The sequence below is a fragment of the Takifugu rubripes genome, chromosome 13 (assembly GCF_901000725.2).
Source record: "Takifugu rubripes chromosome 13, fTakRub1.2, whole genome shotgun sequence".
Classification (NCBI taxonomy): domain Eukaryota; kingdom Metazoa; phylum Chordata; class Actinopteri; order Tetraodontiformes; family Tetraodontidae; genus Takifugu; species Takifugu rubripes.
This window is the reverse complement of record NC_042297.1, coordinates 16,808,558-16,834,884: the sequence shown is the minus strand read 5'-3', so window position 1 is coordinate 16,834,884 and position 26,327 is coordinate 16,808,558. Positions and strand designations below refer to the sequence as shown.

The window sequence follows — 26,327 nt, the reverse complement described above, 5'->3', positions numbered from 1 at the left end:
TTCAAGAGAAGAAACCCAGTCCAGTTGACAGAGAAAACTACCTTGGATACAATGACCTGGATGACTGAGAATTTACACAGACATTTAGAAGCCTCCAAACGACTTGAAACAGTGTGTAATTTGCAGGAGTTACAGGACATGAATAAGACATGTAAAGGTGAGAGAAAATGTGACAATCATGCTGATTATTAGGAAGAAAATTAGGGTCTCAAATCCATATTATCAATAATCAATATACATGTTACCTATCAATGATATTACCTGAGATCATGTTTAGACCTAAAATAACAATATCAAGAAACAAAAGACAGATATTTGCATTATAAACATTTGTTGTAAGCAGAGCTCGAGAGTTCTTCCTTTTGGAGTCAACCATCAAAATATGTTGACCATCTACAGAAAAATTACATAAACCTTCAGCATTTAATGTGTATTCCAAATATGTGTTTGTAATTGTTTCTTTCATTAGTGTCCTTAAAATGTAAGCACACACATCTTCTGGAATTTCTCCTCATATTTTAGATTTACACTTTCTCACATAAAAAAGTCGTATATTAGACTAAGATTAATAATGTAACAAATGTTTACAATTCAAAAGTAAAATCACATCACTGACTCTAGCATAAATCAGTTATTTAATTAAGAGGTGGACAGGTGGAAGAGGTGGACAGAAAATTAATAGAAACGGTTTTTAAAAAATAAAAAAATCAAATGTTACATCTATTTTAAACTCTAATAACAAAACTGTCCGAGTGCACAACTTCTCCGGCTTGTAAACTCTCCTTCATTCATGTAACATCACTTTATTTCTTTAGATTGGTCCTTTAAAGCTGCAAAAGTTGTCACAGGACAGGGAGCGTATTCAAATGAATGAATTGCTAACGCTGCTGCCATCTATCGGTGACAGACCTGTAATGCATTTAGAGAGCTGGTTCGATGGGGGGCGGGGCGGGTGGGGCGTGGACCGGGGCGGGGCCATAGACAGGGGGGCGGTTCCACCGGTGCAGAACTTTTTGACATCAAAAAGGTATAGGATCCAGAAGAGTCCGAACCTGTCGGAACCAACAACCTGACCGGTCTTACAATCAACGCCGTACCACGGGAGAGGGAGGACATCTCCTGGAAGGATCCGGGGACAGAGCAGCGGGGGCAAATTAAAGCAAGTATAAGAGAGGCAGATAAATATTCAAATAACCCAAGTAAACATGGGTTTATCAAAATAAAGGCTTCCGTTCACCTGTTTTTAATTATTTGCAGAGGGAATTAAGAGCGTTTGCATTTTCAAAACGAGCATACTTAGACAGGAAACCTTATCATTGTTTAATTTGGTAAATGTTTATGATATTCACAGATAATATCCAAGGGAAGTGTGTTGCAACCACACCGGAAAGAAAGAGAGGGTGATATATGTTCAACTATTTTCCGTTTCTGCCTCACACAGCCTCTACTAATAATAATAACAGGACTTTTTAAATTAATATTAATAACCCTTATTAATAATTAATGTAGGTTATTTATTGATATTATTTTCGAAATTGTTCTTTACTTATAGTATAAGAACTTAAATTATTGATTAACCTTGCAAATTATTGATTTAGGGAGGACTGAAGTTTTATTATTGTGCAGGTTTTGCGTGCATTATTTTTGTAAAAAATAAAATAAAATGAATTTCTGCCCAGAAACAGGCAAACAAATACTACAGAATCTGCTAATAACAAATAATAGGCTCAGTACACCCATGGCTGTCCAGTACACCCATGGCTGTGAACTCATGTATACCCTGACGACTGATAGGTTGGGAGGTCGCCGTATAGATGTAATGAAGGGAATGTTTCTCTGAGAATCAAACACAAACAATACATGAAAGCTGAAGCATATTATAGAAAACAAAACTCAGGCTCAGAAATCGCTTCTTCATTTTTTGTATAGTGTATTATAGTGTGTTTCACAGGAGTCTTCTGCAGAACAGAAAAGAAGGAAGCGTGGGCTGAAATTGACAGTCAGTGACTTCTGATTCTCTGGAAAAAAATCTGATTATTATTTCTGATGATTTACAGTCATTCCTGATAGTGTTAGATTTGATATAATGATAGTGATCATTACAGTATATTTAATTTTATATAATGATACACGCAGTTCTCAGTTACTGAAGGGTTACTACCGTTCAGATCCATTGTGCCCCCCCGGCTGCTCTTGCAGCTCACCCTCAGAGGAGCACTGAAGACCATCAAGTGCAGGTCTTTAGATGAGCAACATGAGCAAGAGAAGATCATCTACCCAGCCCAGTTCTGCTTAAGGTTTCTTCCTGTTAAAAGGGAGTCACCCCCTCTGCCACTGTTACCTTAGTCCTTGCTCTCTGGGTTCCCTAAAGTGTCTCCTGTCTCTTTCAGTTCATTTCCTGGGTGATATCACCAAAATAGCCATCATGAATGGAACACTGCTTTCTGCCCGTGCTGTCAACCAGAGTGCAGCAGGCATCAACAGCTGGTGGCAAAACGATGCAGTCAGAGGAGTCCAAATAACGATAACCCTGCTCATCTTTCTGGTGAGCAACCATTCCTGCTTCTGAAATCTTTCCAGCCGTCTTAGACGTCGACTTATTTTTGTTAGTCTTTCCTACTAAATGGCGGCGATGGCTGCCGTTGTCGTGTCTCTCAGGTGGGGGTCCCTCTGAACGGTCTGGTGGTCTGGGCCCTTGGTTGTCGGAGTCACCGTTACCTGGCGCGCAGAGGCAGCGGCGTGGAGACGCGGGCCGCTAACAGTTTCCGTGTTTATGTGCTGAACCTGGCCCTTGCTGACCTGCTGCTCCTGATGCGGACCCCCATGATGTTGGGTTACATTGCCGACAACTACAGCTGGCCCTTCGGACGCGTCTTCTGCCGCGTGATCATGTTCCTGCGGTGCCTGGGGCTGTACGCCAATGCTTTCCTCCTGTGCGCCGTGGCCCTGGAGCGATGCCTGTGCCTCCTGAAGCCCGTGTGGTCTCGACTGCGGCGCCCCACGTGGGCGGTACCACTCACGTGCAGCATCATGTGGCTGATGGCCACCATCCTTTCGGTCCCCTACATCTACAGCGCCTTCCTGAAGGACGTAAACGGGACCTACCAGTGCCTGGAGAGCGGGGAGTTTAAAATGGGACTGTTCGTCACAGAAACAGTTGCCGGATTCATTCTACCCCTGCTGGTGTTTGTGGGAAGCAACCTGGCTGTGGTGATCACAGTTCACAAAGCTGTGGCCCACACGCCCACATCCACCCCTACAACCTCCCGCAGGATGGCCCGGATGTACCAGGTCCTCTTCTTAACCATGCTGCTCTTCCTCACCTGCTGGGTGCCCTATTTTGTGTTTCGGTTCCTGCTGGCCTTGGCCAAAGGCTCCTCCGGATGGGGTACGCTCACCGGGAGGGCACTTAAGGGAATGTACGTGTCCTTGTTCCTGGTGTACACCAAGAGCGCCCTCAACCCGGTGATGTACGTGTTCGCCGCCCGAGGACTGAGCCGCGCTATCAAGGCTTCCCTCGTCTCCACCATCGAGCGACTTTTCAGCGACGAATCTTTGGAGTCAATCCGCAGGAAGTCGCTGAAAAACTCACTTAAGAATTCCCAGGTGTAATTTACGGCATTTTTTTTTTTTAACACTTTGCAGAAGTGACTCGTGACTCTTTAAGGATCCACTTCCGAGACCAGAACCTGATCCTTCAGGAGGATTTCAGCTCTTTTGGGGGGGTTATAAAAAGGTACATTCTGCTTGCACAAACCGAGAACCTTGTGTCGGGTTTAAGATTTAGAGACGTGACCAATCAACAACGCCTGTGTGATGGAGCACTACAAAAATGTTCCTGCCTCTGTTGTGGCACGCCGCAACGCTGAATCATCTGCTTCAAGGGTTGCCAAACGCAACATACCGAGCATCCTGTCCTGCAGGGCAACTGTTTCCAGATACTCCTACGATGTGACCCACCAAAATCTTCTTTTAAAAAAATAAAAACCTTTGCTTCAAATCATTTTATTCTACACATCTAGTTTATGCACTTAAACAAATACCTGTGTTTTGTTTTCTCTCTAAATTAAAACTAACCTCTAAACGCCCTTTTTCCCCTCGAGCTGGATTGATTTGGTCCAAAAGAGCGACAAAAACATCCAAAAAGTTCTAATGAAAAAGGAAGGTTTGTTTATTAAGATTTGGTTTCAACAGCACGGGACATGCAGACTTTAATCAAAGTTCTGATGCTGTCCCACCGACCCGGGGCAGCTCAGGGTTCACCTCCCGGATCTGATCGGCCCGTCTGTGGGCCTGCAGGAGCAGCTCCTGAGCGTTCCGGCTGGCCTCTGAAGTCTGCAGGATTTCTCCCAGCTTCCTTGCTGTGGCCTCGGCGTCGCTGTGCTGCAACATTTTCCTCATCTCTGCCTAAAAAACCCCCCAAAACAATCCCATTATGTTAAATCTAGTAAATGTGCTGCGTACAGTGATGACTGTAATTATTAAGAATGTTTAAGAAACACAGTATGGCACAAGACACATTGTATTTTTTTAACAGCAGTATAGTGGTATTGCAATAGTGTTTAAAAACTGCTGATTCAGACATCAGGGACGGTTACCTCAGGAAAAAGAAGAATTATGAAATAGCGAATCCTTCAATGGTTAAAAACTGTTGTGCAATACATGCAGCATGCTGTGAATGAGCTGAACACGCTCCGCTCACCTCTAACGTCGGCTCATCCTTTTCTGGAGGCTGGAAATGGATGTGCAGAACGCAACGTTCCTTTCTCTGCAACATCTGTGGAAGTGGCAAATGGGGAACGACGGTGTTTCACAACCTTGAGCAAACAAAGTTGTCTGCAATAGTGATTCTTTCCAAACAAAGGTTGTTGTATTGCTTTTACAAACCGAAAAAAAAAAGTAGCTTTAATAGGAACGATGACGTAACTGTGCAAGGACACAAGTGAGGGACGCCACCACGACGCTTGCAGTGACTCGGGTGGGAAAAACCTGACTGAGACACATCATCTCATTTTTATTACTAGCATGTGTGACATCTTCTGTCAGGTGAGTTTTCAGGTGTAACACAGTTTGATTATCAGAAACTAGAGTTTTAGTCCATATTTGGATCGCAACATCACTCTTTTAAGACATCTGCATGAAAACACATGTATTGAAACGCCGCAGATTAGCGTGGGTCAAGACTCAAGCAGCAACTTGCTTGTTTGACATAGATTTTGCATTTGAGCTCAACATGCTGCAGCCTGACCGGATTTGCATTGGCTTTAAAACCATTTCGAAACGCCTCTGACAAAATCGCAGGCTTCGGTGGCGCAAATAGAACATGAAACCATCAGAATTCTTCATAAAACCCGCCTCAACTTTAACATCTCGGAGGGGGGGAAAAAAACAATTTAAAGTAATAATGGACAACTCTTCTATCAGGACAGATTTGTTAAAGAATCATTCCTCATTTATGGTGGCATGTGGGACTTTTTTCACCTGTTCTGCCTTCTCCTCCTCTTCCTTCACCTGATCTCTGAGCAGGGAACATTCTTGCTCTAAGGACGTCACCTGCTCCTCTGTCTTCTCCAAAGCAATGAGTACAGCCTTCAAGTCTTCCTGCAAACACACACACATGCATCCACCTCCATCTAAAACATTCCCATTTCATACAGAGCACCACAGACAATATTTCTGACACTGGAGATAGATTCTCTGAGGCCCCACAACACCAAGAACATGCACAGAAACCTTGTTACAGTGAAGAAATTCTTCATTTATACTAGGTGGGTGTGTTTTTTAATGGTCGGGGTTAATATGGTTAAAAACTGTCAGTCTGATTCCCACCTCAAGAGTGCTCAGAGTCTCCTTTCCAACATTAAACTTCTTGGTTTCCTCCTGGAGGCGCAGAGAGGAACATTCCCCATATTTCTGTTTGTGAGGTGGTACTTTGAGTTTTGCGCACTCAGCGAGAAACCTTGAGAGAAATCAGAAGAAAGAACCCAATTACAAAAGCTGAGCGACGACACATCCTTCAGGACAAACAGAGGCCAACAGAACACGCAGTAGATTTTCAATACGTCCAAGAGATTCCAGCCATTGTTGCTGTTTACCGGGTTTTTATGGTGTTCAGATGCTCCCGGATCTCCTTCTTCTCTGTCTTTTTCAAAGCAACAGCTGCTCTGCTTAACAGAAAAGCACAAATCAGGCTGAATTCTGTTGGCAGTAAATCTAAAAGTATTTATACTGATGTATTTTAACACTTGCAGTATTGCCAGATCCATAACGTTCTCCATTTCAGCTATGGAGCTTCTTGAGATTGGCTGCCAGCCTTCCTGAGCTCCGGCACCTAAAACATTTCAGTGAATCTTACAGCAAAGTGTGCCTAAACAGAGAGAACACATATGTAGAACTTATCTTGCCTGTCCTCTTTTTTCCTGGGTTCTGCTGGGTTTCCCGTTCATCCTGACTGGGTTCTGACTCCTGGACATGGAAAAGCGTCAGTGTCACTAGGATGGCTATAACGCCTCAGAAAAATGACGCTAGGACATTTTACCTGGTCCGATGCTGCTCGTTTTCGAGAAATTCTCTTTGATTTGTTCTGGTTTTGTTTTCTTGGTGCTTTGGTGGCGGCTCGGTTAGAACCGCGCACAGCCTTCATCTCTGCTAGCTAGTTAGCTACTAGTGAAGCAAATGCTAATGTGACGCCGTGGAAATATGCGAGCTCCACTAAAATAAAGCCACTAAAGGCTGTAGAAACAACATTTACCCCTCATTAAAGAGCAATAAAAAGTCAAGACCTGAATTTCTCATAATCTCATCTAAACTACTGAGGGCCGTAGCTGCTGTTTCGCGGGGCTGTAGTTAAAATAATTCGCTAAATACGTGGGAATTCTAAAACCGGGATTTGGGTTGTCAGGCAACTGTTGACCAAGACGAAATTCTTTACAATACTGTACACACATCTGACACATGGCTAGCGTTCATAACAGTAGCTAAAGGGATTTTGGTTGTTTCAGCATTTATGTAAAGAATAATTTATATCATAACAGCACATATCTGTCACCTGACAGTCAATCAGGAGGGAACTCGAAACGAGCACTTACAACTTGCAGTGACACTACAGTGACGACAGATGGCGACATTTCCCTGGCTCAGAGTTACTGACATATGGGCTTGATGTATGACCACACTATAGTTTTGAGAAAAGCCGCAAGCAGGGCATAAAAAGACATAATAATCTAATTATTAGGTTCATATCTTAGTTGAAGGGGGTCCAGAAACATGATCACTTGACAGGCCTCTGTCACCACACTGGGTCATGGCTGCCTCGCCTCACCTCTCCTCGTAGATCAGTGATGTTATTTCTTGTGTGGTATAGCCACCTTTATAGCTATATTCTGGCCTGCCGACCTCTGACCCAACTCTTACACAAGCAGCTTGTATTATTAATGTATTTCTATGATCTATGCCTAGTCTCTCTTCAACCTGTCCTCCCCCACCCCCTCTCTCTACCCAGCCCCCCATCAGCAGGAGGGTCCCCCTACATGAGCCTGGTCCTGCTCAAGGTTTCTTCCTGTTAAAGGGGAGTTTTTCCTTGCCGTTGTTGCTTGTTGGGGGTCAAGCCCTGGGATTCTGTAAAGCTCCTAGAAACAATTTTGATTATAACAGACACTAGATAAATAAAGATTGATTGATTGATACCAAATGCGATTGGCAAAATGCCTAACATACCTAAAATAGAACATACTCATGTTGGCATTCATCACACAAAAAACATATTTATGTGGAACTGTATTAAATGATTTTATTGATGTTATCTTACAATAAACTGACAGGTCTGTCAAACATATGACTGATGTTTGGTTAGCATCCGTACTGACACAGATCATTTTTGTCCATTATGCTGGTCACACTCTCCTTGGGAGGATAAATTTTCCTGTGAATCGTCCATTAGTGTGCAGGTCAACAGGGCTGAGAACCTTTCTGATACCAAGCATGTTGCCTTGTATTATCTCCTTGAAAGTCCAGGGATTCTGGTTGTTCTCTTCCCTTTCAGCCTGTTCCTTCTGCAAGGCGGCGAGGCTCTCCCTGCTCATTACCTGAAATAAATGAGATTTTTTTTTGCCACATTCAAATTACTAAAATAAAAATAAAGAGAGACATCAAGACCACAATTACCAATGTGGGTACATCATACAAGGCAACTGACCTTGGCAGGGAATGGCAACTTCTTTGCTACTTCAGTCAAGATGGGTTCGACCTCCGCCAGCTCCACCTTGCCTCCTACCTCCACAATTAAACGACCGTAGCGAACAGGTACCGCATAATGATCAATGGCTCCTTTTCCTCCACCCATGCGCTGTCCCAGCCCTTTGCGAGTGATGGGTTTATATGGGCTATTTACACGCCAGCGTGCAAATGTGGTCTGTGAATCCATCTTGCGATTGACGGTCAGACGAATCATCTCTAAGTGGCCCCAATGAAGGTAGCCTCCTCCCATGGCCTGAACATCAGAGACAAAGCAAATGTACAGATTAAGGCATTTTCTTCTCCATTCTATGATAAATAGATGACCTAGTATTAAATTAAACCGGTATATATAGATGAATGCATGAAATGGCACTGAAATTTCTGATTTTCTTTAACGCAACACGTTACATAAAATTACTGGACTCACCACGATAGCATACTTTCCAGTGGTGAAGGTGTTTGCTGTCCTAGCTGGTCCTTGAATATCCCAAAGCCTCTTCCTTTCTTTCTTGGCCTTCTTTAGGTTAGGCACCTTATTCATAAATTTCAGTTTGGGTTTTTCTGGCAAAATCACATCTTCAGGGGGAAAAAAAAGAGTAATCATGTACAGAATTAGAATAAAGCTAAATAAATAAATAAGGTGGTGTCACAGTGAAGAGTGTTTAAAATAAAAACCCAAATATGGAATTTCGCCCACTTCTATGTATATAAAATACAGCAAAAATAACATGATTGCACTTTAGACACATAACAGAGTTATTAATCACGTAACAAACTGAAAATGACTGATTACCACTGTAATCTGGGGGCACTTCATATGTCTTCAGTCCAGCAGCAAGTAATTTCAGGTGGTTTTGTAAAGGACCTGTCATAGAAGCACGTAGGAAACACGAATTAATCCAACATGAAAACCATATTGGTTGAGTTTGCTGGTTTGGCTTACCTGGATGAGCGTGAGCTCTACAGATACCCGTCACTCCGCCGACGAGCGATTTAATAAAGGGAAACATGACGTCGCAAATATCAATAAATATTAGACGTGTAAATCTGGTCACATTTACTCTTCGGTCAAAAGGGTCATTTTAAGCACGAAACAGCAACATGGGGCATGTTGATCCTTCTTCTTCTTCTTCTTTTTCTTCTTTGAGCGTGTTCCCCGGTGTTGGGTATTATGACAGGAAGCGCACTGCTGCCCTCTGGTGTTGAGTGTCGTGTAGAATTTACTGACTGCACAATGGAAATTTAAGTCTTCAGACTTTCTACAACTATGATCCAGTGAAAACGGAGCTTCAACTGCGAAGGAAGACCACGACTGTTAAACGCATGGTAGCTCTCAGTTTTACAACTCTCCCAACCAAGTTGATAACAGATAATCGCCAAAATGAATTGAACCTCCAATTTCTTTTAAGCATTTACTTATCAATTATTGCATGTAATCTCAGTATTCTCCACCCTAAACGCCCATGAACTCATTGAAATCCCACAGTTAGAACAATATGATTTTTTTTATTCTTTATTGCAAAAAATGCATATACATGGTGTACATAACTGTTAATTTTCCATGGGAAACATCACAATAACACTGCCTTCACAAACAATATAATAAACAACTGCTGTTAGAACAATTGCTGTTGCTAAAAAGAAAAACACAACGTTAATTAGCTGCTTTTGGAGTTTGTATTGTATTTGTTTTATGCATTGTGAGAAAATAAACAAAAAACCTTAATACAATGTTTTACCAATGACCAAAAACTCCACAAAACCCCCCAAATAATAGATAAACTATTTTTTAAAGTTCTTCAGCTTGTTGTGAGGTTGTTGTAAAGAAGAAATGGCTGTTTTGTATGTTTTAATAGGAGAAAACACTCCAAAGTGGATCTTAAATACCATGGTAGAGAAGATCATATTTGGGAATATTCTGCGGATCAATGGGACTCTGGACAATCATCTTCCCTCGCATGGCTCCTCTGTATATAACTTCAATCAGATCCATGAAATCTTGCTTGGTCTTGAAGCTGCCCACAAACTTGGTGTGATCTGGAGAGCTGGGAGGGAAGTGATTTTATTGGAAATGTTTCCTTGTGATACAGAATCTATTGGTGTCTTTTTAACTGACTTAAAAAGAAATGAATGTTACGTGGCACATTTAATCTTTATTTTGTGAATTCCTTCGACTTACCCATAGTCCACTTTCATGTGTTGCCCGTTAAAAAAGAAAACGGTGGAAGGGATGTAACTAATGTCGAAGTATCGCGTGTAAATTGGCGCTTTATCTACATCAACGATGTAGATGGACGCCATATTACTCAGGTCATGGGCGGTTTTTGACAGCTAAAGTTGGCAAAGGAGAAAGATAATGAATATGTTTTAAATGACGACAATTCGACCAGAGTCATATCAGTCTAAGTGCTACTCACGATTTCGTCCAGCTGGAGACAGACTGAATCTTCATCTCTTCCGAACCTCAAAACTACGACCTTTTCTGCGACACCTTTAATGACTTCATCTATATCCTTTTTGGACGATAATTTTGGCAAAAATAAACTCATATTGAGGAATAATCTATTTTTCGTTCTTCGCTAGTAGGAGGAAATACGTCATTGTTGGGGTCCGAAACACTAAAACATCCGACCATGAAGAAATTTCTTCTATAAGTTGTTCAAAATTGATACAAACATTTGATATTATAAATGTGATTAAACACAAATTAATTGCACCTGTATATTTTATTACTGTGACACATTTCACATTAAAGAGTCAAGGGCAGACAGGTCTAATGTTCCATGTGGAAGATGCTGTTATTTTCTACCACGACACATTTAAGTGTAACACTGTAACAACGTGACCTCCCTAACGAGCATGGACGCCTCTAGCAGTCAAAACAGTGTGGCTAAAAGAGGACTCAACACATCACAAAATGTTGGTCTCTTGTAAGCGTTTATGACAGTTAAAGACGGAAAACAACGCATCGTTTAGGTAATTTGTTCAGCTTGATCAAGACGAAGCGGTTGTCCACTGATTTTTTTTTTTCTTCCTGGTTCATTCGCCCGTTTTTTGCATTAATTTAAGCTGCACTTTTACGATGTTGAGGCTTCTTTCGTCCCAAGCCTTTTCTGAACTTTGCAAATGTAATAGGACTGTGGCATATTGTGTTACCAAGACGAAAAGCGTTGTCCCAATTGGCATCACAAGTCACCCCCGACCAAAGAACGTTGCTCGCCATTACAAGACTGGTAGTCAACTGTGGAAAGATGAGCTCCAACCAAAAAGTGATGAATCCGCCGAGGCGGAGAAAGTTGACGTGGATAAATGGAAGACTGTTATGAGAGCTAAAATGGTGACAAAAGCTAAAGATGTCCACCAAGGAGATGAAGGCAGTGATGACGAAGAAAACCTTCAAGCACAAGTCGATGCAAAGGGAAATACATTGTTGGAGGCAACTCGGGATCTGGTAGTGATGTGGCGCTACGCAGGGAAACTTGTACCTCAAGAGATAACTGATGAAGAGATTAAGGCCCTTGCAGAACTCGACACCAAATCTTCCAAGAAGAAGTACCTGAAATACCTGGCTATAAAAGAGCGCCACAAACAGTCCCGGAAACAGAAGCAGCAGAGGAAAAAAGAAGAAAAGGAAGCAGCAATTCAGAGCAACAAACAGAGCATTTGTGAAGAGGAAGGCGGTGATCAGAGTGGAGCAGCGGCTAAAAACACATTCTTATTACAGTTTTGGAGCCGCTCCCTGGACAAACTGTTGGGCTGGAGGTGCGCCCAGGCCATGATGTTTGATCAGCCGCTGGTGTTTGACATGAGCTACGAGTCCAACATGTCCAGGCGTGAGATAGACAATACTGTGTCCCAGCTGATGGAGGTGGAGGGTTGGAACAGACGTGCTGCTGAGCCATTCCATCTTCACTTCTGCAACCTGCAGCCTGACGGGACTTACATGCAGGAGTTCCTGAAACGCTACGGCACAGAGACCTGGAGCCGACTCCTCGTTACCTGCACTGATCGGCAGCATAGCCAAGTGTTCCCTCGAGAACAGCTGGTGTATCTCACTGCTGATTCCCCCAACGTTCTCCGTACTTTTGACCATTCCAAAGTCTACATCATTGGGGCTCTCGTGGACCGGTCGATCCAGTCAGGCCTGTCATTAGCCAATGCTAAGCGCCTCAAACTGGCCACAGCCCGTTTACCCCTAGATCACTTCTTAAACTGGGAGATGGGAGCTAAAAATCTAACACTGGATCAGATGATTCGCATCATGCTGGCTCTCAAGGAGACGGGGAAATGGGAGGAGGCGTTGAAGTTTGTTCCTCAGAGAAAGCACGATGGCTTTTACCATCAACAGACACAGAAAAAGATGGTAAATAACCAGGCAAGGGGAGTGACAAAAGAAAGAGACTTGTGGTTAAAGCCTACAAAACAGACACATAAAAATGAAGGTCAAAGTCAGCCTGGATTTACAGCTAAAGAAAGGATAACGGGGAATCCTGGTGACAGAGGAAAACCAGCTACGACTAGATTACGCACATATTTAATGGAGGGAAGAAAAGGCAAAAAGACGTTGTGGGATGACGATTAAACTCAGAAGTGTCTGTGGGAATGTCAAAACATAAATAAAATGTGTTTCTGTTGTGTATTCTGATTCCAGTGCAGGTTTAATACAAGATGCTTTATTTTATAAATATATAAACAGCCTTTCATATTTGGTCTGGCATTAGAGCAAAAAAATCCACATATCTCCCAGTTCTTTGAATGACAAATTAGTTTTCAGAACAGATTAATTAAAACACCTCCAGTTTTGGTAAAGACAACTAATTTACTATTTGTTTTGATAAAATGGCATTTACAGGGTAAAACTAAAATTATTTAAAAACATCAGCCATAACAATGATATCCGGTTACAATAAATCACCTTGTTTTTGAAAAATGTTCCTTGAAAAAATGTAAACCATTGATTTTTAGAATCAATTTTAAATACAAAGTATGAATTCAATGCAAACTGCTTAAATCAATGAAAGGAACAAAGTTTTCATTAAATTGTGTAGTTTAAGTAAACGGTTCAAACTTTCGAATAAAAAAGCAGGTTTAAAAGCGACACGGCTGCCATACAAGTATTAGGAGAAGATGTGTCCTCTCATCTATTATTCATTCTGTTTACGTATTTAAAAATGCATTTAAGAATAAATAAAATACTGCAACATTCAAGCGTCACAAAGTAGGCACCATAACAGCATGTTTTAATCATTTAACACTGATTCATGTTGACCTCACATATCGGTTAGAACTGGCAGTTTCCCTTACTGCAGAAATGATTTGAAGTTTTTAAACTCCTTAAAATAATTATTCTGAACAGGGTGAAGATGGTGACCCAACATCAGGGCTTTTCGCCAGCTTCTGGTTATCTGTCGGAATCAGTAACCACAGCAGCGTCAAGTTCCAGAGTCCCGTGTGGACTGCTGACATCATCAGAGCCAGGTGACCAGCGTTTGACCTCTACAGCACCAGGATGTCTCCAGAGCACCGCTCACAGCAGTTAAAAGTGATGTTCTCATAGCGGGTGTAAGGGTGAAACCTGCCGATGCTCTTTTTGTTGCCGAGAAAATTTGAGGGGGTGGAGTCACTGAATGGAGGCTCTGCCTTGTTTTCCGGGGGGGTAATTGGATCCAAAATCTTCAGGACCTGTGACAGAAAACAAGGAGTTTCAATGATGAATATTACTCATTATTGGACAATGGTTGGACCAGTGCAGGCAAATGGAGCCAGTAACCTTCTCTGCCATCATCTCGGCCGGCGTGTTGCAGCGCTGCTGAGCCGTTGCGCCGCTGCTCTTCGGGCTGTTGCTGGTGAACTTTCCCAGCAGGTGCGAATTGATGGCCTCCGCCAGCTTATGGTTGGATGTGGCCAGATCTCCGGTGCTGAGGGGCTGTGCGCTGGGGTAGTAAGTCTGCTGTCTGCCCCACTGCAGAGACACCAGCAGCTGCTCCAAGGACCTGAAAAAGGCAAACATTAAAATAAAGACTGCCTGTGTAACGTAAACTAGATAAAATTTATGCTGAATATATAAATGTTATTATAAACCCCAGAGTAGCTCTACAGCTGCAGCAGAAAAACTAACCACCAAAGAAGAACTTGTTCTTTACTCTGACATGAAGTCTGTGCGTGAATATTTAAGAGAACGTGGCTCAAATTGATCTTTTGAGGCAACAGAGTTCAAGCATTCATCGATTATGTACCAGGAGCCGGAGTCGGCATTGCATCCACAGGAGCATTGTCTTTATAAGTCAAATTCAGTGACGATACATCGAAGGTTACATGTACCTGTGAGTGAGTAACATGTTCCTGGAGAACTCCTCTCTCTCTAAAAGCAGGTCTTGAATGGCTCCCTGTGCCTCTCTTGTCTGTCTTTGGAGAGCTGCTCTGGCAGTTGTCAACTCCTCTGCCATGACCCTGAAGATCAAACATCAATATAAAACTCTTTATTAAACACAACAAAATCATTTCGTTCTAAATCTGGTGATGTCAGGTGGCCGGGCACTGAAACGCCACCATGTGTTTTCTTCATCTCTTTCCTACCTGCTGGCCAAAAACTTGCTCCTCCAAACGTCACACTGGATACTCATCCGCTCGAGCTGCTCGGTGGTGTGTGCCAGATTCCTGCCCAGTGCCTCGTTCTCCAGAATAAGCTGGTTCTTCTCCCGCGAGAGACGCTCAAAGTGATACTGCAGGTCATCCCCGACCGACGCTACCAGCAGCTTCTTTAGTTCACGGTTCACCTGGGTCAAAGAAACGATTAAATTTGACTTTAGCTGACCTCATGCAAGACACAAAACATGAAAAAACCCCCCAAAAATATAGAATCATATCCAACAATTATCAGTTTGGTTTGAGTCCTACCTCTGTCTGCACCCGGAGCTGATTGGAAAGGCCTTCTTTGTCCTGGAGAAGCCTGCGTTCAGAGTTTTGCAGCTTTTCCATTTGTCCTTTCCAGTCCTCAGCCACAGGCAGTAGGGAAGAGCCCCAACCCTCACTTTGTTGCCCAGCTTCCCCTTTTCCCTCAACAGGAGTGGTGCGACTGCTACGGCTAATAGCAGCCCGCGGAACAACAATCCTCATTGCTTCCACCTCTGTGCAGGACTCTCGACTCACCTTGCCCAGATGCAGAACTCCAAGGGGTTGTGGGGCAGCACTTGGAGCTGACGGACTACATTTTGGGCTACGTGTTGGACTCGGAACCTTCACGGGTGGAGGCGTATTTGGGCTGTTTGGTGTGGAGTCTGTATTTGCCTCCACAACAATTGGAGTTTTGTTAGTTTCCATCCCATCGCCAGCAACTCGAACTGGCACCGTGGCCGAGCCTGCATAAAATGGAAAAAGTGAACCACTTAGGAAGCGAGGGATGTTTCCTTTGCTCGGCCGTATACATTTGAATTTCAAATATTACAAAAGTTATAGGCCAGACAATAACAAAGAACTGTGTAAAGGCAGGGAACAGAAGTACACAGACGTTTATCAAGTATTCCTAAGAGTTTTTCTGTTTTGATCCAACTTAAATGGAATCTTATAAAAAATCTTTAGTATATAGTTACACATAAAAACTTGGGGAACAAAAGGGAATTGATGTATGTATTGAATACATTGTTGTTACGTAAAAGGATTAGAATAGTTAGCAAAGAAGCAAAAGAAGCGTGACAACAATGCACACGTACCTCTTATAATCGCGGTCATCTTGGATGTGTTATTTGCTGATAGTAATCTGTAATGGAAATAAAATGCGGAAGACTATACGTACTCTCCAACTTACTTTCCAACTATATATTTGTATTCGCGGTTTGTAATATGTATCAATGAAGAGCACTACACAAAGCTCAACACAGCTGAAGTACTGACGAGGTTCCACGGCGACAGTTGCTAATGCTAGCTGTTGAGCTAATGCAGTTCAACCCGAACAGAACAGCTAAGACCCAAAATAAAGTCACCTGAGCGCCACATTACTAATGAGTGATTCTTTCTGTGGTGCCCGATATCAAACTCCGCATGTCGCCTACATTACATCTAGAGGTCCTATCAATCTTTAAATTGTCATCAAATGTTTATCGTCGGAAACAGTTCGGCGTTGCCCCTGTTAAGTGTGGGAATTATTTCCCCTCAATTTAACTTTCAGGCAAATTTCCTGTTAAGGAAAGTTGCTATACAAATGTATTGTGAACAATGTTTGAGATGATGCACAGATAATTATCCTTAATTTTATGGGTAATTGACTTGTGTATTATTTACACAATATCTATTATTTGGTAATAAATAGCTAGTTTCCTCTTGCCTGCTGATAGTGCTTAATGGGCACAGAACCTTACTAGACTCCGCCCTTTCGGTCAAAATGACCTGCCAACAAATATGTTATTGTATTGCATTTTTTGCCGTTGTCTGGGTGCTGAGAATTCCTTGTTAAAACTTTGCGTAAATTAAAAATAGGTTAAAACTAAAAATCACAGAAAGTTATTTTTCTTATGGTAGTGTACAACAGCAAAATATGACTCGGCGGAACCCTTCGTGACCTGAATTTCTACACGGACATGTTTAGAGCAACACTCCCAGTGTTGTGCTTTTCTTTATACGCTACGGAGATTTTAGTGTTGCTACTTGAAACTTTACACACTACTCTATCGTTTAGAGACTCTTAATTTCTTTAAATATCAATTGAATAGGCAATACACAACACTGATCATGGGAGTCCACGGGCTCTGGAGGCTACTGGAGAGTACAGGGAAACCCATCAACCCCGAGACTCTTGAAGGAAAGATACTTGCTGTTGGTATCCTTGTGACTATAGGGGTTGCTCTGTAAATGTTCCCAGTATGTCACCGTGCGCATACTATTATGTCTTATTTACATCTCTTTGCCAGACATTTTAAACACAATTGTTTGTCACTGTGCAGGAACAGACGGTGGCACATCACACATCTTCTCTTCACCTCTTTCATAATTGACTGACCTGCATCAGTGCATCAACCTTAACCACACACTTCCAGATATCAGCATATGGCTAAACCAAGCAGTGAAGGGAGTGAGGGACCGTGAAGGCAACAGTGTTCAGAATGCTCACCTGCTCACTCTCTTCCACCGTATCTGTAAGCTCCTCTTCTTCCGTATCAAGCCAGTATTTGTGTTTGACGGGGAAGCACCGTTGCTGAAGAAACAGACTCTGGTATGCACTGATTCCCAGACATTCAGTTTAAATCTAACACATATTCCAATGTATGACACATCTTATTTTTTTACAGGCTCTGAGGAGGCAGAGGAAAGAGGAGATGAGCAGGGAGTCCAAGCAAACCAATGAGAAACTTCTGAGGACCTTTCTAAAGAGGCAGGCTATCAAAGCTGCACTTGGAGATCAGAGGTAAGTAAGACAGTGAACAGTTGTCAAAGAAAAGCTGACTTACTGTCACAATTATCCCTGTTTTCTCTGCCACAGTAAAGAACCTATTCCCAGCCTCTCCTCTGTGACAAGACATGAGGTGGATGACATGTATGTTCTCCCAGCTCTGCCAGTGGCAGAAGAGAAGAATGAAAGCAGGTTAGAATTGCGTGTAAGCTTCAATTCACTGTTCACTCGAAACCAGTGAGGTATTCGATCCAAATGCTTGCAGGCCACAAAAACCACAGAGATGCCACATTCATTTTGATGTTGTTTTTTTCTTCCAGTTCAGGTGAAGAAGACAAGGAGTGGGAGGAGATGGTCGACAACTATAGCACGTATCAGGTAAAACGGTAACCACTGGAAAAGATGCAGTCCTGTAGAATCAGCTAGTACACTAATAGTTGCAAAGGTTGAACTATCATCATGATAATATATATTCACTTATTGTTATTTTGAAAATACTTAAAATTGATGCAAATGAAGGGGGAGTTGTATGACAACCCCAACTCTGTGGACATCAACTCGGAGGAGTTTGCCAGCCTGCCTCCTGAAATGAAGCATGAAATACTCAAAGACATGAAGGAATTTTCCAAAAGACGCCGGACTATGTACCAAAAGCCTCCACAGGTACAATCTCTTCTTGTTCACACCCAGATTATCACCTCTCCCTCCATTTCTTCCAACACCAACCCTTTTGAATAACTTTTTTTTTAGAATTCTGGAGATTTTTCTCAGTACCAGCTGACCGGTCTGCTGCAAAGAAACCTGCTGAATCAGCGCCTGGGGAAGGTGGAGAAGGAGATGTGCGAGCGGAGTGCTGGCAGTGCTCCTCAGGTTTACGAACAGGACAGCGAGCAGAAGAGTCACAGCATAGAGTCAAATCGACTTGTTTCAGAGGACCATTCCCACTATATTCTTATTAAAGGTGATCGCAGCTATAATTATTAATAAACACAAGAAATATTTGGAAGAAAATGATTTTTTTTGTTTAGCATAGTAATTATTTATTAAACTTTTCTGAAATACATTAGGTTCCAAAAAGAGTGAGATTGTTGCTGAGAGCCGGCCTGCAGCTGCACGCTGGTGCGGAGGCTTCCAGGGAGGTAAAAGAAGAGCAGCAGGTAGACCGGAGCCCCTATGGCGTCCTGCATGTGACGAACAGGACAATGAGCCAGGTCCGTCCTCAGAGGTCCCAGAGCCGTCGCCACCCTCGCCTTGTACGCTCAAGGCCATCCAGGCTGCAATGACGGACAGCTCAGATAAAGAGGACGACCAGATCAGGAATGGCAGTGGTGCTTCCCCACGTACCCTGTTGGCGATCCAACAAGCACTGGCTGAAGAGGAAAACCCCTTTGTCGAACAAGCGGCTAACGTGCAGATTAGCGTTCGTCACCCAGCTCCCCGAGTGGTTCTAAGCAGCTCAGACGACGAACCACAGGATGATACTGTGAAGTCTTCGCCTCAAGAGAACTTAAACTTAAAATGGAACAACACAAAGCTACATTTACATGAAAAAGATAGTTTGTTGGAGAGTAGTTCTGAAGAGGATGGGGAGGAAGTGGTTGTTCAGAGAAACCTTGCCCTGTTACCACCGAGACATGAGAGGGGGACAAAGTCAAATGATGAATCAAACAAAGCACAGTTGTCAGTGGACGGGAGATGCGGAGAGATGGAAATACGACAAGAAATGGAGGAAAAGGTCACTTTCGCTGCTCCGATATGTGCACAGCCTCAGGATGAGCAGAGAAGACCCAGGTCCACTGAAGCTCCAGAGAAAACTGAAGTAAATTCAGAGGCCAGTGAGGAGAGTGACTCCAAAGGTAGTTATTTGAGTTTATATCAGGGGGGAGGATATACAGTAAACCAAGTATTAATGTTGAAAATATATTTTGTGAAAAGTAATAATTATAATAACAAGCACAAACAAAGGTTTGTTTTTCTTCTAGAGAGCTTCATTGAGGTCTCAGAGGAAGAATTTAAACAGGAAGATGTTGAACCTCAAACTGAAGAGAAAGGAAGTCCAGATGATGTCCGAAAAGTAGAGAGAAAGCCTGAGGACAATTGGGAAGAAGACCCCACTCGTTTGGTATTGATAGAGGAAGAAGACACAAAGAGTCCGACAGGAGATGAAGGGCTGACAGAGGGAGCAGAGAGGGGAGGCAGCTCTTCTCCTGCCGTCAACGAATGGGAACAGTTTGATGCAGTGAGTCCAGTGGGAACGTTTTCTGAATACTGATGCACAGACCTTAAAATTACAGAGCAACAAAAGCACAAAAAACAGCTGTAATTCATTTGGCGTGATCAATTTTCAGTCTGCTTATTCTCATCATGCCTTGTTTATGGTAAAACACACCGCAAAGCTCTGCGCTTAACTGTAAATGTATGATAATGTGCGCAGGAAGAGCTGGAGGCTCTGGAGAGCTCCCTGCAGGCCGAGCAGAGCAGCCTGAGGGAGCTGAAGCAGCAACAGGAGCGGATGGCCAACACTGTGACGGGGCAGATGTACCTGGAGAGCCAGGTACACAATTTAAACACAGAGACATTCAAAACATCCTTAATCCTCTTTCTTCTTATCCTCCCTAGACTCCCTATCCGGTTTTGCTCTTACAGTTAAAAGACTATTAGTTGTTCTGATTTTAAACCATTGCTGCTGTGTAGAGTGATACTCAAATTCTAATAAAATATGTCAGAGCAAAGTTGATGATTCCAGAAAGTTACACTTGTTTGTGGTTATTTTGAGGCAACAAGAGGCAGGATGACTGTGTTCCTTTGTTACCAGGAGCTGCTGCAGCTCTTTGGCGTGCCCTTTCTGGTGGCGCCGATGGAGGCCGAGGCTCAGTGTGCAGCTTTGGACCGGGACGACCACACGCACGGGACCATCACCGACGACTCCGATGTGTGGCTCTTCGGCGGGAGACACGTTTACAAGAATTTCTTCAGCCAGAACAAATACGTTGAATATTTCCAGTACAGTGACCTGCAAAACGTCCTGGGTCAGTGCCCTCACGTGCTTCGTCTACACCTTCCCACAAGTTTCCATTTGATGTTTCTCCCAACTCAACATGCAGTATTTTACCTTTCTTACTGCTTGCTGGCTCACTTTCCTAGCTGTAAATCTTCCAAATAATCTGTATAGACCGGCGTCAGCAACTGATGTTAGCACGCGAACTGAAATATAATATTAAGGATATGGTGAGTGATTAGTGCGATGATCTGATGAGTTCATAGTGGAAATGTCAGCAACAGGTTGTCCTGCACAAGAATTGGCTTCTCTTTCCCACTCTTACATCTCGCGTCTCTCAGGTCTGGACAGAGCTAAACTAATAAACCTGGCGTACCTACTCGGGAGCGACTACACGGAGGGCGTGGCTGGCGTTGGATATGTCACAGGCATGGAGGTGCTGAATGAGTTTACCGGACCTGGCCTGGAGCCACTCATACAGTTCAGGTATGCAAGTTTGGAAGGCTTTGATAGGAGAATCTTGTTAGGATGCTCGTTAATTTTGATTCTTCCCTCCAGTAAGTGGTGGGTAGAGGCTCAGGAGAAGAAGCGCCTGGTGGCTGATCCTCGCGACACCAAAGTGAAGAAGAAACTGAGGGAGCTGAAACTGCACCCGGGCTTCCCCAACCCCGCCGTGGCCCAGGCTTACCTGCAGCCCTGTGTGGACCAGGCGGAGAGCAGCTTCTCCTGGGGGCGCCCACAAGTGGACATGCTCAAAGAATATCCTCTCACATGTGCTCACATATGCGTGTGTCTGTGCTGCTGCACGTGATTGACCTTTTCCTAAACCCGTTGTTTACATTCTGTCTGAACCGTTTTGGCTGGAACAGTCGGAGGACAGAGGAGACTCTTCAACCTGTGATGAAGCAGCTTAGCACTCAACAGGTAGGACACAATTTCCCTTTAGTCATTCCAGTCATTTCAGCTTGAAATAGTCATATTTTATTCAGTCAGTCAGCATTTAAACAGCTACGTTAGATTGAATTGGTGTCCGTTTTTATAAAACTTGATAAAAAGTAGTTGCTAATTAATAAATGTGTTTCCCGTCACTGCTGCCTTTTTGTCCATCTTGTTTAGACTCAGATGCGGATCGACTCGTTCTTCCACATGGCGCAGCAGGAAAAGAACGCAATCCGCAGTCAGCGTCTCCGTCGGGCCGTCACCTGCATGAAGAGAAAGGAGAGGAACGGTGGGGAGGACGGGGAGGAGGGCAGTGAGGAGGAAAGCTCGTCCCTGTCCAAATCCAAAAGGGGGAAGGTGGCCAGCAAAGGTTCAAACACTAAGGGAGCAACAGAGGGAGAGAGGGAGGTGGTGGGGGGAGGATTTTTGGGCTCGGAGGTGACTTTGGAACCTCTGAAGGAGGTGAGCTGCACCAACCAGGTGTCCCAGTTAGATAAAGGGCCTCATTCGGCAGCGGCTCCCTCTCAAAGGGACGGGAAGGACAGCGACAGCAGCAGCTCTGATGACAACGGCGGCGGCGGCCGAGAGGTCGCTATGGTAACGGCCCGGTCGGTGTTTGAAAGCAGCAGAAGAGGCTGCAGAGGAAAAAGCACAAGGGGCAGGGGAAACGCACGAGGAAGGGGAAAGAAGTCGGAAATAAAAGACAGGACTTTCTCGACGTGAAAACCACAACTATGAAATTTGTGCTGATTTGTCACATTATGAACACGAGCATTAATTACAGGAGGATTTAAGCTGTGAATTATGTCAAACAGACTGTTCTGTATCGCAGAATATTTATTTTTGCATTGATAAATATATGTTTGGAATTTTCCAGAATGGTATTTGCATGAAAGCTTTTTGTAGCTCCTCATTGATGACAGTTCAGTGACCTCGACAAGTGTGGACCTCCAGCGGGTCCCACTCCTCATATTTACTTCAGGTTGTGTTTCAGCTACCATGTTTTGTGCTCCATCCTTGCCAGTACTGCCATTTCTTTTGGACTAAAATAAATAAATCTGTCATTCATGAATCTGTCATTGTGCCACTTCTTAGGTCAGTTCTAATTCAGCAAACTCATTATGACGATTTGCATCAAATTCCTCCTGACCTGCTCCGGTTCAGTGGTGGGGGAGGGGGAGGAACTCCAGCATCTGTTGCTGTCCGTCTGTGCTGGAATGACTTCGGAGTTCAAGCATGCCCGCAGAGAGCCACTAATGTGTGGTGGTGCAGGGGGCCAGGGTCAGGGTGGTCGCATGTGGAGCTGGGAAATGCTGTATTTATATGTAACATAAAACCACAGCTCTTGAAAACCTAATTTAGGACCAGAAACCAAGAAAAGCAGCAAGCTGGTGAAGATTTTCAGGTTGGCTCTCTGTTCTTGTCTTGGACTCCTCCAACCATGACCACCCAGACATGTCCTAAAGCGGTGGGAGACTCCTCCTCAAAGGAAGAAGGTAAGCACTTTCACACAGTCCGGTTAAAGAAGAAACTATAGATATAAAAAATCTCTATGGACTCATATTCACGATGAAGCATGTTCAGCTACGCTTAAATCCTCAGCTGAGCACAAAGGCTTCAGACGCTTAACCGCATCAAAATATTTCCCCGATAACAACACCTCTGACAGACACATAGAAGCTATAAATCAAAGGTCGTCCCGATTTGACCTTGGCTCAGAGGGCTCTCCTGACATAATTAAAGGTGCCTGTCTGATGCTCTGTTACTGACTGGCAGCGCGTTGCTGCCTGGCAGAAGACGAGAGCTGAAAACACAGACGGATCAGAGGGAATTACGGGTCTATGGGAATCAAACATCGGCTGCAATGCGATATGATGGAAAATCCTTGTGATGAGTCATCTTAGAAGCATCCAGACTGGCCGGTCCAGCAATGTGTTTACAGAAATGTTCTGTTTTTTAATGAAGTTGCAGCACTTAGAACCAATTTCCTTCTTTTTTAAATCAAATTCTGCAGGAAACAAATGATCAGCGGTTTAATGTTATTGGGTTGTGTTTTTTTTTTTCCTGCGGATGCCATAGCAGGTGCCGCGGAGGACACGGAGTTAGCCAAAGCCGTAATGGCTCACCAGTTCCATCCCTCTGTCCTTGGCCCAGAGTCCTGGGAAGGATACAAGTTTTCTGACATGGAGATCCGGATCAAAGAATCCACAGACCTTTATGGAGCTGTCCTCTGGCCTTCGGTACTCACAGACCTTCACAACATCACCACAGCCTTTATTGTCTTTGTTGCAAACCCTAAACTTAAACCTCCAACAGGCAATGGTGTTGTGTCATTTCCTAGAGACAAACCAGGACAAATTCAGCTTGAGGGACAAAAATGTTATTGAACTGGGTGCCGGAACTGGCCTGGTCACCATCGTATCCAGCCTCTTAGGTACGGATTCCAGCAATCCAACCATTTTCTCAAAGGTTTTGGAATTTGTCCTTCATTTTTTAAGACTATATTCTGTCTTTAGGCGCTAAAGTGACCTCCACAGATCTACCAGACGTGTTGGGGAACCTCCAGTACAACGTAACACGCAACACCAAAGGCCGATGCAAGTATATCCCCCTGGTACGTCCAACTCGGGGCGTAAATACTCGAATATTTCACTTTATCTGCTTATATAGTTTCCATCTTAAATTCCCAGTCATTATTTAGGTTTATCAGCCACTCATGTGTTCCCAGGTGACAGAGCTGACCTGGGGTCAGGAGGTGGAGCAGCGTTTCCCACGTGACACGCACTGTTTTGACTACATTCTCGCCGCCGACGTGGTCTACTCTCATCCTTACCTGGAGGAGCTGATGGCCACGTTTGATCACCTGTGCCAGGAAACCACGGAGATCCTGTGGGCCATGCGCTTCCGCCTGGACCCGGAGAACAGCTTCGTGGATCGTTTTCGCCAACGCTTCCACCTGGAGCAGCTGTACGACCTCCCCAGTCTGAGCATCAAACTGTTCAGAGCCTGGAGGAAGGACAAAGGGACCAAGAACCACGGAGAGGCGGCCGCTTGAGCTCCCTGTCCTCAAGCTCCATGTCAATATTTAACTGTTTAATATTACACGATTGCGATAGAAGTTCCAAATAAGAAGATCCCAAAGTGTTGCTAGAGACAACACGGTCTGGGGTCCATGTGAGGTCTCTGGGCTTGACCCAGAGAAACATGGGCCAACATCCACCACCAGACAGTTTTTTGAGTTTCATTTAAGGTGGTCATATTACACCTGGCATGGAATGCTCTGAGCAACATGGAAACCACAGAACACATTACAGCGGTGGCTAAAATTATTCTAAGAACACCTGGCTGAGCTAAAAATATAGATCTATAAGCCTCCAAAACATGTTTTCACCTTATAATGGTCATGAAATCCGCAGGGGGTTGCTCTGAACACAACAAACATCAGATCAAGTGCTTCCTGCTCTTTTTATCCAGCCTTAAGTTGAATATTTGGGTTGTTTGGCTGCAGATACAGGGCGTCAGCGTGTCGGTTTGTTTCCTCAGAACCTCAGCATTAGTGCTCACCCATGACTTCATGACTTTCATTTGAATGGTCAACAGAGCTGTCTGGTTTATTTATATAACGCAGCCCCAGATATGCTGGAAGGGGTGGAGGTCCATTTTCTGTGTTCCTGCAGATTCCAGGCAGCTCTGGCAATAGGCAGATGTTAGAAGATCTTGTATTTAATAGGCGATTTGCCAAAAACAACTGAAACCTCTTAAATCATCACGTGGTCTAATTGTTTTAATCATCACTGTCTTTTATACATTTTGGATGCTGCTCAGTTAGCCTAATGTGTAATAATGTAACTATTGTTTTATTAAATCTTTGGTTTTAGCCATCCTTTCTCTTCCCTTGTGTTACATACAACAAATATAGGCATGCTTTCTGCATAATAATAAGTAATAAGAACAGTAATTGTTAATATAGACTGACATTACTGGATTCACTCACAGTTTGTTCTGAGGTCACCCTGGTCCTGCTCCAGGTTTCTTCCTGTTAAAAGGGAGGTTTTGCTGCCACTGTTGGTTGTTTAGGATCAGGCTCTGGGATTATCGTGAAAAGCCTGGCTCTTGATTCTAACAGATGCAACATAAAGAAAGCTGAATGAATGAGAGCCGAGGATGACGTTTACCTACGGTGACTGCAAACGATGCGAGCCTGCTCAGAACTCTAGACGATCAATTAAGATCTCACGATCCCTCCTGTCATAGGTCTAAAAGATTTATAGTCCAACTCCCTCCCATCAGCTGATAACAAAGTACCATTTGTGAATATTTGAGGGCCTTTTCAGTGCTTGGACGAACCTTTAACAGCTGAACAATCAGGGTGTACGTTAAAAGTTTCTTTCAACAATGTCTCGGTAATAAACGGTCTTTCACTGAGGGACAGCTGCCGCCCCTTAAAGGCTCTCAGCTTTTAGCCGCATCGACTGCTAGTTTAGGCCATGACCTAAGATCAACGGCCACAGGTTAATGTGTCAAACCACATGGCTGACCTGGAGGGATATTAAGTTTTGGGATGGTAGGGGATTTAGGGTGGTGATACCCGAAACCGCGGCGGGGGTGGGGGTGGAGGGGTACTGGTTTTTAAGTGCACTGCAGGAGCCCCCTTCTTTTCTTGGGTTGATTGCCAGCTTGATCGTGTTACCTTCCCTTTCTGGCAAAGCAGGTCTGGAGAAGTAACCAACCAAAACATGATTTCATTCGGACCGACCTTTTAGGTTTCAGGTT

General features: G+C 43.7%; 8 protein-coding genes across 14 annotated transcripts; 4 read left to right on the top strand and 4 right to left on the bottom strand.

Moving 5' to 3' along the window:
* On the top strand, positions 1-4,092 carry LOC101078546 (C3a anaphylatoxin chemotactic receptor). 4 transcript variants are annotated; one of them, XM_029846573.1, is made up of 4 exons: positions 1,022-1,159; positions 1,352-1,400; positions 2,391-2,545; positions 2,659-4,092. In XM_029846573.1, the coding sequence occupies exons 3-4, from the start codon at positions 2,426-2,428 to the stop codon at positions 3,610-3,612; spliced, it is 1,074 nt and encodes a 357-aa protein (XP_029702433.1). In that variant the 5' UTR covers positions 1,022-1,159; positions 1,352-1,400; positions 2,391-2,425; the 3' UTR covers positions 3,613-4,092. The 4 variants fall into 4 exon arrangements, with proteins under 4 accessions (XP_029702432.1, XP_029702433.1, XP_003969953.1 ...); XM_029846572.1 differs by lacking the exons at positions 1,022-1,159; positions 1,352-1,400 and adding an exon at positions 1-157; XM_003969904.3 differs by lacking the exon at positions 1,352-1,400.
* Positions 4,093-4,147: 55 nt separating this feature from the next.
* Positions 4,148-6,883, bottom strand: cenpq (centromere protein Q). The gene is made up of 8 exons (XM_011610108.2): positions 6,539-6,883; positions 6,405-6,465; positions 6,250-6,331; positions 6,096-6,164; positions 5,830-5,959; positions 5,482-5,601; positions 4,703-4,777; positions 4,148-4,407 (listed from the first exon to the last, which is right to left on the bottom strand). The coding sequence occupies exons 1-8, from the start codon at positions 6,641-6,643 to the stop codon at positions 4,216-4,218; spliced, it is 834 nt and encodes a 277-aa protein (XP_011608410.2). The 5' UTR covers positions 6,644-6,883; the 3' UTR covers positions 4,148-4,215.
* An 880-nt stretch (positions 6,884-7,763) lies between these two features.
* Positions 7,764-9,405, bottom strand: mrpl16 (mitochondrial ribosomal protein L16). Its single transcript, XM_003969667.3, has 5 exons — positions 9,179-9,405; positions 9,029-9,100; positions 8,663-8,811; positions 8,195-8,488; positions 7,764-8,084 (listed from the first exon to the last, which is right to left on the bottom strand). Exons 1-5 carry the CDS (start codon positions 9,243-9,245, stop codon positions 7,893-7,895), a joined length of 774 nt encoding a protein of 257 aa, XP_003969716.1. The 5' UTR covers positions 9,246-9,405; the 3' UTR covers positions 7,764-7,892.
* Positions 9,406-9,735: 330 nt separating this feature from the next.
* txnl4b (thioredoxin-like 4B) lies at positions 9,736-10,921 on the bottom strand. Its single transcript, XM_003969666.3, has 3 exons — positions 10,653-10,921; positions 10,415-10,566; positions 9,736-10,280 (listed from the first exon to the last, which is right to left on the bottom strand). The coding sequence occupies exons 1-3, from the start codon at positions 10,782-10,784 to the stop codon at positions 10,115-10,117; spliced, it is 450 nt and encodes a 149-aa protein (XP_003969715.1). The 5' UTR covers positions 10,785-10,921; the 3' UTR covers positions 9,736-10,114.
* Positions 10,922-11,071: 150 nt separating this feature from the next.
* trmt10c (tRNA methyltransferase 10C, mitochondrial RNase P subunit) lies at positions 11,072-12,874 on the top strand. The gene has a single exon (XM_011610107.2). The coding sequence runs from the start codon at positions 11,318-11,320 to the stop codon at positions 12,815-12,817; it is 1,500 nt and encodes a 499-aa protein (XP_011608409.2). The 5' UTR covers positions 11,072-11,317; the 3' UTR covers positions 12,818-12,874.
* Positions 12,875-13,040: 166 nt separating this feature from the next.
* On the bottom strand, positions 13,041-16,424 carry blzf1 (basic leucine zipper nuclear factor 1). The gene is made up of 6 exons (XM_003969902.3): positions 15,945-16,424; positions 15,133-15,593; positions 14,812-15,011; positions 14,557-14,685; positions 14,006-14,228; positions 13,041-13,917 (listed from the first exon to the last, which is right to left on the bottom strand). Exons 1-6 carry the CDS (start codon positions 15,961-15,963, stop codon positions 13,732-13,734), a joined length of 1,218 nt encoding a protein of 405 aa, XP_003969951.1. The 5' UTR covers positions 15,964-16,424; the 3' UTR covers positions 13,041-13,731.
* A 369-nt stretch (positions 16,425-16,793) lies between these two features.
* ercc5 (excision repair cross-complementation group 5) lies at positions 16,794-22,626 on the top strand. Of its 2 annotated transcripts, XM_029846382.1 has the most exons (15): positions 16,794-17,047; positions 17,265-17,440; positions 17,517-17,632; positions 17,708-17,809; positions 17,938-17,995; positions 18,137-18,280; positions 18,368-18,578; positions 18,685-19,473; positions 19,600-19,856; positions 20,052-20,171; positions 20,433-20,646; positions 20,957-21,101; positions 21,174-21,374; positions 21,455-21,539; positions 21,732-22,626. In XM_029846382.1, the coding sequence occupies exons 1-15, from the start codon at positions 16,960-16,962 to the stop codon at positions 22,275-22,277; spliced, it is 3,252 nt and encodes a 1,083-aa protein (XP_029702242.1). In that variant the 5' UTR covers positions 16,794-16,959; the 3' UTR covers positions 22,278-22,626. The 2 variants fall into 2 exon arrangements, with proteins under 2 accessions (XP_029702242.1, XP_029702243.1); XM_029846383.1 differs by lacking the exons at positions 16,794-17,047; positions 17,265-17,440; positions 17,517-17,632 and having other exon boundaries at positions 17,708-17,822.
* A 99-nt stretch (positions 22,627-22,725) lies between these two features.
* mettl21e (methyltransferase like 21e) lies at positions 22,726-24,713 on the top strand. Of its 3 annotated transcripts, none has more exons than XM_029846384.1 (5): positions 22,726-23,050; positions 23,625-23,794; positions 23,871-23,988; positions 24,071-24,168; positions 24,283-24,713. In XM_029846384.1, the coding sequence occupies exons 1-5, from the start codon at positions 22,996-22,998 to the stop codon at positions 24,607-24,609; spliced, it is 768 nt and encodes a 255-aa protein (XP_029702244.1). In that variant the 5' UTR covers positions 22,726-22,995; the 3' UTR covers positions 24,610-24,713. The 3 variants fall into 3 exon arrangements, with proteins under 3 accessions (XP_029702244.1, XP_011608408.2, XP_029702246.1); XM_011610106.2 differs by having other exon boundaries at positions 22,727-23,050; positions 23,637-23,794; XM_029846386.1 differs by having other exon boundaries at positions 22,732-23,050; positions 23,634-23,794.
* Positions 24,714-26,327: the final 1,614 nt, after the last annotated feature.

Excerpts from the sequence above, each read along its gene's own strand:
- trmt10c (XM_011610107.2), top strand. The coding sequence starts at position 11,318 with ATGTTGAGGCTTCTTTCGTCCCAAGCCTTTTCTGAACTTTGCAAATGT.
- ercc5 (XM_029846382.1), top strand. The coding sequence starts at position 16,960 with ATGGGAGTCCACGGGCTCTGGAGGCTACTGGAGAGTACAGGGAAACCC. Across the intron at positions 17,996-18,136 it reads ACAACTATAGCACGTATCAG|GGGGAGTTGTATGACAACCC; the intron begins GTAAAACGGTAA and ends ATGCAAATGAAG. Across the intron at positions 19,857-20,051 it reads AATGGGAACAGTTTGATGCA|GAAGAGCTGGAGGCTCTGGA; the intron begins GTGAGTCCAGTG and ends TAATGTGCGCAG.
- mettl21e (XM_029846384.1), top strand. The coding sequence starts at position 22,996 with ATGACCACCCAGACATGTCCTAAAGCGGTGGGAGACTCCTCCTCAAAG. Across the intron at positions 23,051-23,624 it reads CTCCTCCTCAAAGGAAGAAG|ATGCCATAGCAGGTGCCGCG; the intron begins GTAAGCACTTTC and ends TTTTTCCTGCGG. Across the intron at positions 23,795-23,870 it reads GAGCTGTCCTCTGGCCTTCG|GCAATGGTGTTGTGTCATTT; the intron begins GTACTCACAGAC and ends AACCTCCAACAG.
- blzf1 (XM_003969902.3), bottom strand. Across the intron at positions 15,012-15,132 it reads AGCTCCGGGTGCAGACAGAG|GTGAACCGTGAACTAAAGAA; the intron begins GTAGGACTCAAA and ends TCTTTGACCCAG. Across the intron at positions 14,686-14,811 it reads AGCAAGTTTTTGGCCAGCAG|GGTCATGGCAGAGGAGTTGA; the intron begins GTAGGAAAGAGA and ends TTTGATCTTCAG.
- cenpq (XM_011610108.2), bottom strand. The coding sequence starts at position 6,643 with ATGAAGGCTGTGCGCGGTTCTAACCGAGCCGCCACCAAAGCACCAAGA. Across the intron at positions 6,466-6,538 it reads AACGAGCAGCATCGGACCAG|GAGTCAGAACCCAGTCAGGA; the intron begins GTAAAATGTCCT and ends TTCCATGTCCAG. Across the intron at positions 6,332-6,404 it reads CCCAGGAAAAAAGAGGACAG|GTGCCGGAGCTCAGGAAGGC; the intron begins GCAAGATAAGTT and ends GAAATGTTTTAG.
- txnl4b (XM_003969666.3), bottom strand. The coding sequence starts at position 10,784 with ATGAGTTTATTTTTGCCAAAATTATCGTCCAAAAAGGATATAGATGAA. Across the intron at positions 10,567-10,652 it reads GTCTCCAGCTGGACGAAATC|CTGTCAAAAACCGCCCATGA; the intron begins GTGAGTAGCACT and ends TGCCAACTTTAG. Across the intron at positions 10,281-10,414 it reads CACATGAAAGTGGACTATGG|CTCTCCAGATCACACCAAGT; the intron begins GTAAGTCGAAGG and ends CTTCCCTCCCAG.
- LOC101078546 (XM_029846572.1), top strand. The coding sequence starts at position 52 with ATGACCTGGATGACTGAGAATTTACACAGACATTTAGAAGCCTCCAAA. Across the intron at positions 158-2,390 it reads CATGAATAAGACATGTAAAG|TTCATTTCCTGGGTGATATC; the intron begins GTGAGAGAAAAT and ends TGTCTCTTTCAG. Across the intron at positions 2,546-2,658 it reads TAACCCTGCTCATCTTTCTG|GTGGGGGTCCCTCTGAACGG; the intron begins GTGAGCAACCAT and ends CGTGTCTCTCAG.
- mrpl16 (XM_003969667.3), bottom strand. The coding sequence starts at position 9,245 with ATGTTTCCCTTTATTAAATCGCTCGTCGGCGGAGTGACGGGTATCTGT. Across the intron at positions 9,101-9,178 it reads TAGAGCTCACGCTCATCCAG|GTCCTTTACAAAACCACCTG; the intron begins GTAAGCCAAACC and ends CTTCTATGACAG. Across the intron at positions 8,085-8,194 it reads AGTTGCCATTCCCTGCCAAG|GTAATGAGCAGGGAGAGCCT; the intron begins GTCAGTTGCCTT and ends CATTTATTTCAG.